This window comes from Rhinolophus hipposideros (genome assembly GCF_964194185.1).
Source record: "Rhinolophus hipposideros genome assembly, chromosome: 18".
Lineage (NCBI taxonomy): Eukaryota > Metazoa > Chordata > Mammalia > Chiroptera > Rhinolophidae > Rhinolophus > Rhinolophus hipposideros.
The window spans coordinates 46,126,973-46,143,263 of NC_138064.1; the positions used below are offsets into that span (position 1 = coordinate 46,126,973).

General features: G+C 37.5%; 1 protein-coding gene across 3 annotated transcripts in view; it reads right to left on the bottom strand.

The window, feature by feature from the left end:
• Positions 1–11,628: 11,628 nt before the first annotated feature.
• PTPN12 (protein tyrosine phosphatase non-receptor type 12) overlaps positions 11,629–16,291 on the bottom strand; it is a 74,873-nt gene continuing 70,210 nt past the window's right edge. For 2 of the 3 annotated variants that reach the window (XM_081079547.1, XM_081079548.1), the window contains exons 17-18: positions 14,240–14,347; positions 13,049–13,917 (exon numbers count right to left, since the gene is read on the bottom strand). In XM_081079547.1, coding sequence (XP_080935673.1) covers positions 13,856–13,917; positions 14,240–14,347 — 170 coding nt within the window. In that variant the 3' untranslated portion in view covers positions 13,049–13,855. Of the gene's footprint in view, positions 13,918–14,239; positions 14,348–16,291 lie in introns of all 3 variants that reach the window. The other variant, XR_013995329.1, reaches the window with a different exon arrangement.

Here is a 16,291-nt window from a genome sequence, read left to right on the forward strand (position 1 = left end):
GATTCAAATCCCACTGACTCTTGCCCCTGCTGATTCATAGAAGACATCAGCCCCATTTCAAAACTTCACATTTGTGTCTGGGAAACCCCAGAGCACGTTTGAAAAGTGCCCCCCAAATTGCTGGGAAGCTTTTCTGTGGCCCTGGCAGTGGGCAGGGCTGCTTCTGCCCAGCTACAGGCTTCTGCAGGTCCTGCCCCCCGCCCCAGTCAGCTGAACCCCAGGGCAAGGTGCAGCTAGGCAGACACCGGGTTTCCTGCTGCTCTATGGAGAACACGTTCATTTCTGTAAAGTTGCAGCCCCAGCCGTAGGATAACCAGCCTATGCTCTTATTTTTATGTGAAGGCTTAATTTTTGTAACAAAACAAAACAACAAAAAACACTTATTTGATTAGTAACGACATTATATTTGTGAAAATTATATTTGGAATCAAGCACTGGAATTCATTCCTTCCTTCAGTAAATGTGCATTGAGCACAGGTATGTGCTGGTGTGTCCATATACTGGGGACAAGTGAGAAGCCCTAAGCCCTGCCCTCATGCAGAGTAACAATCAACCAGCTAACACGGAGGTCTCGACACTAGCTCATTTCCACAAAGAGAACATCTTGATATCCATCAAGTTTTCTGAGATCCTGACCTAAAGAATTGCTACCTTCAATAGCACAAACCATTTGAGAAAGAAGATGGGGCCAGTTATGTATTTTTTCTTTTTATGATTAAAGTAGATGTAAAAGGAGTCGTGAGGGTGTTGCAATCTTCTCGCTAGGTCTTTTACTCTAATGGTTACCATTTCTACTCTGTGCAGCTCCTTCCCTAAACCTTCCCTAACATATGACAGTTAGGAGACTATAATTTACTTCCTGATGCATTTTATGGCATTTGGAAGCCCTCCAGTGGCCACGTACTATACCCAAAAAAAAAATCCTATTATGCTGAAGTGTTTAGGTGTGAAGTGTATTCATGTTTGCAACATACTTTGAAATGTATCAGAAAATAAAATGGATTAATGCATAAATTTTAGAGAGATGCATAGATGGTTAGATATGTGATAAAACAATAAAATAAATATAACAATGCTAATTGTGGAATTGGTGAAAGGTATATAGGTCATTCAACTTCTGTGTTTGAACATTTATATAATGAAATATTGAATAAAAATCTCTTTGCTAGGCTCTGAAGATTTATACCTTATAGTTCACATTATTGAATTTCAATTTTAAGACATTTAAACTACCTTTCAATAAATCTGTTTTCATTAATGGATTAATTTTTAAATGTTTAAAAAGCACTTCTGTGTTTCTTTTAAAAATGTATACACAGGAATGTGAAATAGCTAAATGATATTTTTGTTTAAAAAGGTTTATCTTCCTAGAATATTTTACATACTCAGGAAATTGTTAACAAGTTAATCAGATTCACTTTAAAAAAAAATCAGAGTTGTTTGACAATTGCTGACAATATTTTTTCTTAGCGGAGATGCATTGGTCAGGGTTCAATGCAGAGAACAAAATCCACGCTTATGTAATTTAAGCCAAAAGGGATTTTATCACATGCTGTATTAATAAGTGGTTGGCAGGGCTGAAGAAACTGCTGTGGTGGAGTGACTCACAGGTCCCGGCTATGGCACCCTGCTGTCACCACACTGCTGTGGTGCCGGGATCAGAAAGCCAGCTGCTAAATGGGGGAGCCCCCCCCCCCCAGACAGCCACAGGTTCACAGCCACACCCCCTTTCCTCTAATACACTCCATTAAGAATGATGCCTCCCAACCTGCCTCTCCCCCCAGTTTGGGATTCTTCACTATACACAAGTGCTTCTGGTTGGTAGAATTTAAATCACATGCATCACCCTAGCTGCAAGGACATTTTCAGCCTTCCAGACATTACAGCCCAGGAAGACATATTAAGGGGATGACATTAGATGAAAGGCTATTGGAAACTCTTTAATGACTCTTTAATGAACAGATCAGGCTCAGGGCAGCTGGACGCACTGATCAGCATCACCACTGAGACAACTAGACATTCTAACCCTTCTGATTGGTGTAATAAGAAGATGGGCAGCATCTATGAAGTATCTTCGCCCAAAACATCAAACCTGAATCTGAGACAGGCTCCAGATTCAAATACCAAGTTTACAAGAAATAGAAGAATAGAGGCACATGTTACCACCACCACAGGCATGCAATCAGCAAAATCCAGAGCGTGGGGAGATGCTACAGGACAAATGGCACAGTCTCTTCAGTAAATAAATGGCAAGACAAAAAAGGGAGGGGAATCTACAATTAAAAGATTTAAGAGATCTATCAAGTAAAAGCAGTGTGTGAATCTTGTATGGATAAATACTGCTTCAAACAAACCAATTGTCATAAACATTTTATGAGACTCTAAGGGAAATGTGAACACATGCTTGGATAATTGATCATATTAAAGAATTAGCATTAATTTTTTAGACACGATAATATTGTGATTGTATCAATCACTTCAATCACTTTCACAATCATCTCTGCTTTTTCAGGTTGTTGTACATTGTTTCTTTCATAATTTATGGCTCTGGGTTTTAAACTGGAGAGAAAGTTTATTCTGCTACACATTTTACACGTTAAATAACGTAATCCTTATAACAATCCTGTGATGAAGGTAAATTACAGTGTGCATTAAGGGAAACACCTATTACAGCCTCCCTGGAATTGGATTAAAAACAAATGTCTATCTAAAGGTACACTTGGTATGTGTGGGAAGGAACAGGAGACGGGCTGTCTTTCAGGAAAGGAACATCATCAGGTAAGGTAAGTCATCGGATAATAGTTATCTCCTTTCAAGAAAACACATTTGTTGGATTCCGTAAACATTAGACCCGATATTCGAAGTGTTTTCAAAATGTCCCTTTGTCCCTGAAACTATGAGAGGGCAGCTGTGGTCTCCTTTTAAAGATGAGGTTGAACCCCCAGCAACCCCCCAACCAGCGTGACATGTAAGAAGCACATTGAGAGGCTTGGTGTTTTCAGACACATCCCAAGGGCCATCAAGCCAACTAGTTGGCTGCAATCTCGAATTTGTAGTTCTGCCTGTTAATGGGCTTTGGTCCATGCATCTTCTAATTTTGTTCTTGGGGGCGGAAAACAATCTTAGATATTATAATGGTTTGTGCCCCTCCAAGCCGCAACCCTGTCCAACAAAATCCTATTCCTTATTTCATTCACTGAGGAGAATTTAAATTTAATTTAAACTTTCCACTTGTGTGTGTGTGGGTGGGGGAGGGTGGATAATGACAATAGTTTCAGAAACACTGCCTTAGCCAAAAGATGTTTTATTTAGAATACAGTGATTTTTAAATCATGTTTTCACATTCTTGGAAATGGATATCATTACATTTACTTTTTAAATTAAATTAATTTTAAAAGCAAATATTTTTTTCTTAAGCACATATAGGTCTTTTTCCTCCAGATTTCAAATGACTTACAAAATCGAAATGCTACCTTATTTATCTAAAAATGAACCACCAAATGTCACTTTTTTCAAGGAAAATTGCGGCCTCTCTGCCTACAGAAAACTGGTAATTAGTTGATTAAAGGGATGGCCAGTAGCTCCTTGGGCTCTGCTGCAGCCCCCTTGACTTGTGATGTCGACGTACAGTGAGCTTATTGACTGCTAATTGCTAGTCTCTACTAAACTTTGTGCTTTGTAAACATTCTTAAAACCCCTTGGTAACTGTTTAGAGTTGGTGTCCTATACTTGTAGACAACCCCCCCCCCCAAATGTTGCTTATGTGGCATTGCTGTATGATTTTCCAGCTTGAAGGGAAGATGTGAGATTGTTTTTCTTTACCCTGAAACTGACACTCCCCTGGGGCAATACCAGAAATGCCACCTCTGCTTGTTTCTAAAGTTTATACTGGTATAACAGGAACTGAGTCTCAAAAAGGTGCCCTCTTCACCCTGACTGAATGCCACCTCTGTTAAGCTGATTTGATTGTAACGAATGTGCACGTAGCCCATATTGTAAGCAGACTGCGTTAGCACTCAAGGTGCTTGCAAGCTGATGTGGAAGATACATCTTATAAACAACTAATTAAAATGACGTGAAAAAACTGCTTAGAATAGTAGAGCTAAGGAGACTTAATGTAAGAAACAACTAACTGATTCTGCCAGAAGTCAAGGGAGTCATACATTGAGAAGTAGGAAGGCTTTTTGAAGAAATTCTACTGGTGGAAGTACGGAACTCCACTTTTGCATTTGAAGAAGTTGGTGAGGGTCATGCACACACGGGGTGGGTGTTGGGTTGGACCAGATGAGCAAAGCAGAGGTAAAAGATTCCAAGGTATATTTGGGACTAAAGCTGAAGGTTAGGGTGGAGGGGCCAGTGGTGGCAAACGAGCCAAACCACGGATATCAAATGACATGTGAAGGCCTCCCTGCTCTCATGGTTACTTCCCTGGGAAGAATTACTTAAATGGAGCTATTTGAATACATGATACCACCGAACCCCGTTTCTGCCTCCTCCCCCCATCTCCTTCATCCGGCAGAGAGGGGTCACAATATCCCTGCATTGTAACCTTGGACACATTACTTAACCTCTTTCCGTACCCTGATTTCCTCATTTGTAAACTGAGTATTAAAGATAGTGCCTAAATGAACCACTTACAACAGTGCATGGTCATAGAGGTACCATGTGAATGTTTATTACATAAATAATTTGTAGACAATGGACATAGCTCTACCTATCAGAAATCCTCAAACAATTGTTTTGAGGCATAGAAAACAACGGGAAGAATTTTAGATCTGTTTAGATCTGTGCTAACTCCCAGCGCTAACTCCCAGCCATGGGCTTAAGACTTTTCACATTCAAATTTTATATATATATGTATATATATATATATACATACATATAATTATAGCCCTAAAGAAGGTAATCAATCACTAAAAGGACTACTAGGATGCCCTTTTATTTTAGAGCTCAGGTAGGAGCTGCTCAGTGTTAGTAAATAAATGGGTACATTCCTAATTTAAGGTCTGATTTAAGACTTTGGCAATTCTTTGGCTTTTGGCTACAGCTTTTTGACATTTTCACTGTTCATTACCAATTCTATGTTGTGAAAAGGAAAAGAGAAAGGACACACAGTGCCATTTGTACACTATGGACAGTGGAAAAGTCATAGTAGATAGGAAAAAAGGGGAATCTACATTAAACATTTGTAGATTTAACTTATGACTTTTTCTGTTTTCCATAATTGTTTCAGTTATATATTGCTACATAATAAATTACATAATGGCTTCAGAACCATACGTTATTATTTCCCAGTTCTGGGGATTAGGACTCAGCTAATACATAAGACTTTCTCCATGTATTTTCTCTTTATTCTCTCACTGTTCTGTGGTGTAGCCTCGGCTTCTTTACATGCTAGCAGGTCCCAAAGACTGAAGTAGCAGGGCCTCTTAGGAATCAGCCCAGAAACACATCTGCTGCGTTTTTCTGGTCAAAGCAGGGCATGAGGCCAGCTCACACACCAGAGGTGGAAAGACAGACCCCATCTCCATGGGAGGGGCTGCAAAATACTGTGGCCGTGATTTCCAACCTACTACAGTAGCTGACCAAGTTAACTGTGAAATGCAAGTTGACCAAGTTGGCAAAATTCCAGATTATGACTTCTGCCCCATGCAATGTTTACCCATTTTGCCCCAGAAATGACTCTACTGCAGGATAGGAAGTAAACAGAGACAGGAGGAAAACCATGCAAATGGCCTTCATGTTTTCAAGCTGTATGTTTTAAAGCCTCTGAGTGACATTTGACTTAAATAGCTCCTAGTCAGTTAACTAGCACACACACATTTCTTGCCTGCTAAAGTCTACACACCCTGAGCTGCTCTGAAATCTAGAGGTATACAGTAGTCAGTAGTTAAGAGCAAGGATTTTGGAATAAGAGCTAAGTTTAAATTCTGGCTTTGCTACTTTGTGTGACTTTAAATTACCTAAAGCCTGTATTCCTCAGGAATATGTGTACCTGGGAGGTTTTTGTGAAAGTTAAGAAAGACATGTGTTCAGAAATCAGCAGCGTGCCTGGCACATGGTAAACATTCAGCAAGATTAATATTAGATAGGCCTGAGTCTTCATGATGGTACATTGGTACCGTAAGATTTGTTCATGTCTCTTGCAAAGTGAGGGCTTTGCATTAGGGACTTCATAAACACTTTCAGTGAAGCCATCCCAAAAAGCTTTTGGGCTATTAGCTTCCTGAATTTTCTTGGGGGCCTTTCTTGATTTTTTTGACCTATAAATGTTTCCTTGTTTTGCTTTGCTGCCCCCTTCTGGTAGAGTGGGGAAGAGTTCGATGATGTTCCAACCCTGCAGCTACAGAAATAAAAGCTACCCTTCGGAATCCTTAGTCAAAGAATCCAACTTCAAATCTTTGCTCCTAAGTTCAAGCAAATTCAAATGAAAGTAAAGTCTGAATTCCAAAAGTTCTACATATAAATTTGAGTTTATTTCTGTTAAATGAAAATAGATATTGACAGTAACATTAAAATGGACAGCTCACTTTAGGTTAAAAAGATGCTAAGAATACTTTGTTATTTTGAAGGGTAATAAGAAATTCGCTATAAACTGTATTCACCGTTCTGAAGCAATGAAATGTGTATATATAGAGTTGTAATTAAAAAGTGTTTTTTCTAATAGTAAATTCAGCTAATTACTACATCTTTCAAATTATAAGACATATATGGGATCCCTAGCTTGGTATTTTCCATTTTTTTGCATAGAAGCTGCATGAAAATGTACTTACTTTGAATACAATGAGAAATGTGAAATACTTAGATTTTACATTTAATATAGTAAATTTAAATGCTTTTCCACGTTAGTTTTAGAAGGTATTGGGAATATTCTAATAGATTATAAATAAGTAGACAAAAAATTTAAAAGGGCACATAATTTAAAATATTCCAACTGTATAAATTGTACATTTTTGTACTTATTAAACTTAATCCTACTGAAGAATTTTTCTATCAGAAAAACATAATATTGGGCGTGGGGTGGGCAAAATGGGGGAAGGAGGTCAAAAGGCACCAACATCCAGTTGTAAAATAAGTCCCTGGGGATGTAAGGTAGAACATCGTTAATAATACTATATTACAAATCTTACCATTGGCAACAACTTGGATGGACCTAGAGAACATTATGTTAAGTAAAATAAGTCAGAGAAAGACAAATATCACATGATCTCACTTACATGTGGAATCTAAAGAAAAGAATAAATGAATGAACTAATCAGAAACAGTTTCAGAGACATAGAGGAAAAACTGAGGGTTGCTAGGTTGGGGGTGTGGTGGGAATAAGGAAGGTGAGGGGATTGGAAAGCACTATCAGTAACCACAAGGTGGCCACTGGGTTACGAAAGTCAATTTGGGGAATGTAATTAACAATGTTGTAAAGATTTTGTAGGGTATCCGATGGACACTTGTCTCATTAGGGAGACCACCTCAGGGATGATGTAGATGCCTGATCACTGCAATGTACACCTGAAGCTGAAGCTGAACAATAATGAATGTCAACTGCAAGTTTATATATATATATACATATATACATATATATGAAGCAGAGTACAGCATTAGGATTGGAGACAGTGGAAATGTAATGGCTCTGTGCGATATAAGAGGGATAGTGGATGGGGGCAGGGGGGTGTCATTGTGTGAGGGATATAAATGATAAATGTCTAACTATTACATTATTTTGTGCACCTGAAACTAATAAAAGTTATAAAAAAATACTGTATTGTACATTTGAAAGTTGCTATGAGAGTGGATCTCGAAATTTCTCGTTGCAAAAAAGTTAACTATGGAAAAAATAAAAATTACTGATAAAGGAAAAACAGTTTTTTAAGGAGTGATTTAGAATTATTTTTTAACATTTGGGTATTTGGGTATAAATCCATAGTAGCTAAAGAATATGTTCTTGTTGAAAAATTGGCGAGAATGCTCAAGTCACAAATGCTATTAAATTATAACAGTAAATAATGCCATGTTATCTAAAAAAAATGCAAAATGACTGGAATCTTTGGAATTCCCTTCTCCAGCTAATTCAATAAAGCCGATTTATTATAGTTTAGAGCACAAATACTTCTCATTGAGCTACCCAAGCATAGCTGCTTTCCACTGGTTAAACTGTTTATGATCTAAATATTGGTCATTTACATATCTTACAAGATTTGTGCACCTTAAACACAAATAGAGGGAACAGATTGCAGCGAATCTGTTAAGAAAGTACAGTTTATATTAGAAACTTGATCTACTTTGCACTTTTAAAATATGCAAGGGCTGCTTATTAAGTGGGTATGTGCCAAAATCATGGTCAAAGCTTTTGCAATTCTCCATCTGCCAGAATTAAAATACGAGCTTTTGGCCTTTAAGAGCTGTGTAACAAAGATCCAAAACTGGAAAACAGAGTATTAAAAAACTGAAACTAATTCACATCTATCTCATTATTTAGAAAGCTGTTAATAGAATCTGAATTTTTGGTCTCTAAAATAACATCATTAAAAGCATGTTTAATTAGGAAGCATCTGTATAAAAAAACAAAAGCAGCCAGAACTTTCCCAAAACTAGCACAATGACTTAATTCAATCTAATCTCATATTAAGGATTAAACTAGAATGATTTCATGGGTTGAAATCAAGTACCAAATAACGTATTTCAAAAAAAAATTCAATCAGAATACATTTTAAGGCTAAATATAATTGTCATTCTTGAGTTTCTCTTAAAACCTTCAGATTGTAAATTGCATTTTTATTGCTCCCCTTCACATTTAGCACAAAATGATCCTTTTTTTTAATCATGAGAAAGGTCTTACTATGCATAGATGTCTTTAGAACAGAGCCATTCAGTTTGGAAACTATGCCATGTGTTCTTGGCAAAGTGAGTGGTTGATGTTTGACTACTGTGCTTATTAGCTGGTTCCAGGAGCAAGAAGTCTAACGACCTATTGCTAAGCATCACTCCAGGCGTGTTTATGTGGGTAAGTCACATGTCAAGAGGTAGAAGGTTTGAAAACACAAAACTTAATAGAGGGTGGTTGGGAATATAAATCAAAACCAGGACTACGGACTTTGACACGTGCTATAGTCTGGGATTGAATTAAATCTATTCAACTGACATTTACTTTCTACTCTATGTCAGGATAATGTTTAAGAAAATACTTACATTCATAATTAGTTCTATTTAGCACATTTAGCTATTTAGTAGATGTTTAGTAGAGGGCTAGTTTAGTAGAACAGAAAGTTCAAGTGCATTGATTAACGAATAGGATACAGAATAGACAGAGAAAATGGTTGACTGACTTGGTGAGAAACAGGACAAGGGGTTTAATAGAGGAAATAACACTTGAACTAAGTTTTGATTGATGACTAGGGCACACAAGACCAAGGCCAAGAGTGTTGGAGACAGAGAGCATAGTGTGAATAAGGTGGGGGAGGGAGGGGCTGAGAAACAAAGTAGTTCGTTATGGCTGGAGCACAGGTGTAAATAGAAAAGGCTACAGAAGTCAGCAGCAGACAGATCTTGGATGGGGTCTTTCATGATCTGCTAAGTTGATACTTGATCCTGTGGGCCTGGTTCTCCAGTTTCATTATGCATCAGACTCACGCTGGTGCTTCAGCAAAACACATATTCCCAGCCCTATTGTACTTCAGGTCCACACTAGGACCCTGGTCCTTGAAACCAAATGTGAAAGACACTCTCTCAATAGTTCTCGTGCAGGAGAACCTGAGCCACAGTTTGAAGAAACAGTACCCCAGGCAAGGAATAACAAACATTTTTTAAGAAGTAACAATTAGAAAAAGTCAAGAGCAATTCTGATTGTCCACCTGGAAAGAACAGTCTGGTGGTGATGAGAAAGCTAGAGACCAGAAGTTTGAGTGCAGAAGGAACCCCATGACTGGCACGGGTGATGGGGAAAAGGTGGCCCCATTCGCCGAGACACAGCATAACACCCATGTTTAACCTCTATTAGATTTTAACAGAGATGTGAATATTTATCATATTTACCACTGCAAAAATTCATTTAAACAGCAAATTTTCCCTGCGATTTTGGTACACTCACGGTCTCATTCCTGTCTGTATGAAGGCCCTAACATCCATCTCCAGTCTGGACATTTCTTCTGAACTTCGTATCTGTATTTCTTATCTGTGGACTGAACATCACCTCCTGGGTGCTGGGTGCACCATGTATCTCAAGTGCAACATACTCAAAATTGAGATTTTCCTTTCCAAGCCGGAATTGTGGGAACTCAGAGGCCCTTCCTTCCCCTCATATCCATCTAGTTATCTACATTGAAGCAGGAACTTCACTTCCTACCTATTGTACCTTCAGTGTCAGAAGATACAGACAAACTGCTACACATGTTAAATGTTAAATCCTTAACATTCAAGCGTTTAACATTCAGTTTCAATGATTTAAGTGACGCCAGGGATTTATATAGTGATTTTGATCAGGGAAAAATCTTAACCACAGGCCCTATGAGACTGTTATATGTGAACAAGTCACTTAGCCAATGACTCAGCCTAGCTAAGCACTGATATTAACTAAGGCTTTACTGCTGTTTATTAATATATGGAAAAAGTCTATGAAGTGAATAATAATATAGTGAAAAGTACTATTTGTGAAAAATTGCTTCTAAAAGAAAGCTAACTAGTAGTGGCTTATCTCATACACATAAGCTTACCATATGCTTTACATAGAAAAATAAAAATGAATAACTGTTTTGTTGAGTGTTCCAGGCATTATAAAAATTAATCATTGGGTGAAAGCTAAAGCTGGAAAAAAGCAGAATTTAGTATTTCATCATAAAGATAGGCAATGGAATGGAAAGAAAAAAAAACATCTAAGGGGGCCGGCCCAGTGGTTCAGGCAGTTAGAGCTCCATGCTCCTAACTCCGAAGGCTGCCGGTTCAATTCCCACATGGGCGAGTGGGCTCTCAACCACAAGGTTGCCGGTTCAACTCCTCGACTCCCAACTCCTCGACTCCCGCAAGGGATGATGCGCTGCGCCCCGTGCAACTAGCAAAAGCAACTGGACCTGGAGTTGAGCTGCGCCCTCCACAGCTAAGATTGAAAGGATAACAACTTGACTGGAAAAGTCCTGGAAGTACACACTGTTCCCCAGTAAAGTCCTGTTCCCCTTCCCCAATAATAATAATAAAAAAAATCTAAAAAAAACCATCTAGGAACTAATTCACAGATCAATAATTATCTAACTTACGACAACTATTTAACAGCGAAGAAGGAACATTAAATGGTGACTGGTCAAAGGAAAAAAAAAATGTACCTCATAGCCTAAATAAAAAAATTAATTTTGTAGCTTTAGATAAAAACATAACATAAATAAAAATAAAGGTTCTAGAAAACTGGTGAATAGCTTATGTCAAAAACCATTAATTATAAAAGACTGATAAATTGGACTAAATTTAATTCAAGAATCCAACCGTTGAAAGTGAAAAAGCGCACCACAGGCAAACTCACAAGGATTAAAATGCAGAAAAAAATAAATAAATAATACACACACACACACACACACACACACAAACTCAAACAAATCAGTAAGAAAACGACAACTCAGAAAAAAAGAGGTACAAAACTGCCAGGGTATAGGATATGTGCATACTCAGCTTTAGTAGATACTGCCAAACAGTATGTGTGAAACTTGAACAGGTAGCTCACAAAAGAGAATATCCACATGGTCATGAGCACATTAAAATGTGTTCAACCTCATTAGTCATTAGGGAAATAAATACTGAGATCATAATGCAATACCACTATGTACCCACTTGAATGGCTAAAATAAAAATTGCAATACCAAGCGTTAACAAAGATATGTAAGAATTAGAACCACTTTGGAACACTAGCAGTATCCAGTAAAGCTGAATATACATGCATACGCTGTAATTCAAAAATTTCACTCCTTGATATATACCGAACAGATTTACAGATACTAAGTGCAACAAATAGCTCATAAAAAAATTGTTTGTAGTAGCACAATTGGTAATATTCCCATACCAGAAACAACCCAAATGTCTGCAGAATGAACAAATTGTGGTGTATGTGCATTCATAAAATGCAAAACTCGATAGCAATGAAAAACGAACAAACAACTGCTATACATATAATAATGAGTAAATCTTGGAAGCTCAAGGGGATGCTTCTTAGTGGCTGAGGCTGTTCTCCTAGGTGCTGGTCAGAGGTGTGTGTACTTGGCAATGATTTTTGCACCCTTCTGCACACATTATACTTGGATGAAGGTGTTCCAAGCAAACCCTTCCCAACAACAAATCTTTATAAAAGATTTTAATACCATTATTACAGAAATCACGAAGTGTGTGCTGAGGCTAAATATTTTTTTTCAGTTATACTTCAATTTTATTAGGAAATGATATGCTAGAGAGGTGTCTGTCTTGTGAACACCAGGGTCCACTGTATTCACTTTTCCTTATGACTAAAATATATGAGAAAAAGTCCAAATTCTAAGGGATCAACACGAAGACCATGAGGTTTTTAAAAATTTTGACATGAAATGGTATTATTTTCTCCTCCACAGTGATCTTTCTCCTGCTCATACGCGGTTACTCTCTCACTTTAGTCTCTTACTTTCTTCCCTCTTCTGTATGCAGAGGGAAAATATAAATGTCCACCAACTTCAATCCATGACGTCAAAATTCAAATGTGGTAACTTGGATTTGACCTGCGCTCCAGGTGTGGGACAGGTAAACACCAGTTTCCAGTTCCTAACCTTACCTCTGTTTGGTTTTACTAGGATCACAGCAGGCAGTAAGGCCTAGGGCTGACTCAAGCACAAGTATCAGAATTATTTTTGCACCCTTCTGAACACATTTGCAGAATTAGTGCAAGTATTAGAATTGCAAAGCCATGTTTTTGCAGAAGGTGCTCCCTATTCTTGCCTTAAGAGATTTAACCCCATTCACACTCATGACTTAAAGGTAGATTGAGCCAGCAGGAAGGTGGATATTAAGTTTCATTTCCTTAAGAATGAGGAATGAAAAACCAAGACAAGTAAGCACTGTAAAATTGTTTTTGTTTTTTTTTAATGGCAGGTCAAATATCCTGAAACATACATGTATTTTGATAGTCTTCTAATCCCAGTTGAGTTCAAATATTAAAGTAACACACACAAGCTAAGAGAATTCAATATTGTTCCAAGGCACTTACTGAATCTCCATGACTAGATGACAACAAGGACAATTAGACAGCATATAATATAAAAATAACTTTTTGCTTACAATTTACAAAATGTATTATTATTACAATCTTTGATTTCTGATAACCTGCAATGCTGGCTGCATGAATCCAGCAATTTTAAAATTCAGAAACTATTTTCTAAAACTTCAGGGCAAATAATTTACAAAGAAGGTACACAAAGATTTAGGCCATGCAGAAATTTCTTACATCTTCTGTTAATAATATTTTACGAATGCAGTTTTATCAAATTATATACCTACTTGCCCTGTACATATACAAAATAATGCATACATGATAAAACATTAGCAAAAGAGTAGTCCTTAAACTCAATTTATCATAAAAGTATTACGATATTAACATGTCTACAAGCAGCGTGTAACAGGGTTAAGAGACATTAAGGCAATAATACTTGAAGTTACAAAAGAAACCATATGTAATACTTTTTTCTTAGTATAAGGCAGGTAGATGATCCCAGCAAAAAACCAAAAAAAAACCCCACAAAAACTAAGGTGACAATCTACACTGCTGTTAGTCCCACATTTTTAAGATGGAATACTATAAATCTTGCTTTCCGTGGCACTTGAAATTTCCAGTATAATTTAAAGTGTCTTTTAGCTCCCTGAATCATGTCCATTCTGAAGGTGGATCTCTTGGTCCTTTGGGTTTCCCACAGCGACTACCAAAACCTATAATCAAATTACCACAATAATTGGTCAGTGTTCAGCAATATTTTTATACTGCTTAAAACCACGTCTGCAGACACCCTCATTTTCTGGAATAAATTTCCACATGGGAATTTAGAATTTAAACTAAACAAAACTCTATAAACACAAATGAACTCTTAATTTGTTCTGCGTAGCTCATTTAAGAACTTGAATAAATCATACCACAAATTTGATACACTTTGCCTTAAGGAAACCCTAAAATGATGGCAACTGACCTTTTCTCATTCTTGCCAGCATTAACTACATAATTAAAGTTCTAAAAATTATTTAGCAAACCAATTACCAATATCTGTGGCTTCTGTTGGACTTTCTGACATTTGATCTTTCTTGTTATTGAAAGTAGGTGGACATTCTGTACAAGTCTCTGTGTGACTACCTCCTGCTGGATGATCTAAAATGCAAAACAAAGCCAGTGTTAACCACCATTATTTGTAGAATCATGTGTAGAATTCTCCAACTGTTTTAATATGGGCAATGAGTTAAAAAAAGCATGTTTTCTCTCTTAGGCTCTTGATCTTAAAGGAGGCCCAGATAAATACAAACGCCAAGGGCAGTGAGCACAGGAAATCATGTAAGGTGTTCTTGAGGTCACCTAGGAATCTGCACGTAGGAGTACTTCCTCAATGGAAGATTCTCCTTATGCTCTTACTTTAGTACACCTGGATCTTGGCATATTATTCTTCCTTAGAGTAGCTACACTATCTGCTAACGCTCTCAGGCAATAATAGCCACTGAAATACCTTTATATGGAAATCAATGGCAAGCAAGTTTCTAGTTAATCAATGAACTTAGGATTCGATTCGCCCCTAAAAGTAATAATTCTTTTCTTTTAAAGTTTTACATTGCTTAAATTTTAGTTAGCTTACTTAGTTATCAACGTATCACATTAGTAACAGAAGAAATAACTACTATGATTCATTCATGAACACCACACCTCTGTAAGAAACTTCTCTGGAGACACAGAGTACGAGTCAAATAATAAATGATCCTGTCCTGAGGTGCTTCGAGTCTACACAGGGGTCAGCAAACCTTCTCTGCAAAGGGCTAGGGTAAATATTTTAGGCTTTGCAAGCCACATACATCTGTCACAGATTCTTCACTGATTTTTCTTTTTGTTTTTAAACAACACTTTAAAAAGGTAAAAATCATTTTTTCAGATCAAGGGCAGAACAAAAAAAACAAGCCAAAGGCAGGATGAGGCCTGTGGGATACAGTTTATCAACCCCTGGTCAGGCAGGAGACAGACAAGTACGTTAATTAATAGAGAAGTATGGTAAGTTCTATGATAAAATTATGTACAGGGTACGATGGGGACAGAGAGGAGAGGCACATAGATGGAACTAGAGATGCCAAGGAAGTTAGTTCTGGCTGCGGGGAAGAAATGATTTGGTCTAGAGGCCTCAATTTTCTCAGGGAAGTTTATAAAGGTCATCTACTGAGTAAGAGTTAGTGGGATTGATGATTTATTTCAGAAGAAAGTCAAGATTTAGACAATTCAGGGGAAACAGACAGGGTACCAACTAGAGGATGTAAGATAAAAAACAAAGCTGAGGGCCTAACTGTGTATGAAGACCGAGAACCATAGGCTCAGTCTGTAAACCTGAGTTATGTTCCTGGCAATACTCAGTAATCCTGAGGAATAAAATAAAATGCTCTGGTAATTAGGAACAAGAGAGTCGAAGATAACTGTGTGACTAGAGTGATGGAGGATGGTAATTAGACTGGATAGAAAAGGAAGAGAAACCAGAAAGCAGTTAACATATATTAGGATAATAAAAAGTGCCTGGATCCAGCAGCAGCAACAATATAAAACAAGAAAGTAATAACAGCATTGCTACCATCTGAGAGCCTATCATGTGCCAGGCACAGTGTTTGATACTCTGTATGTGATTTAATTTAATTAAATCTTCACAACTATCTTCTAGGGTGAGTAATATTATCAGCTCCATTTCAGAGAAGAAAACTGAGGCTCAGAAAGATTAGGCAACTTGGCCAAAGCCACATAGTAAGTAAAAAGGCAACAATGGGATTCTAATCCAGGTGGGCTTGACTCTAACTAAAGCTTCTGCTCTTTTACTTATAATATGTTGCCTCAGAAAAGTAGAGAGTAATAGAGTTTATGAGATGAAATGGAGCCCCTTTACGCAAAGACCGAGAGACAGCAGGTGGCGCAGGATGCAGGATAGCAGCAGAGATGGATGAATTGACTTGTATAGGCCAGCACATCTGACGAACTGCTCACATGGTCACTGACTTTTAAGAATTAGTAAATTGACCTACAGCACAACAGTAAAAGTAATGTGGTAGAAAAAATTTTATAACACTGGGTTGAGCT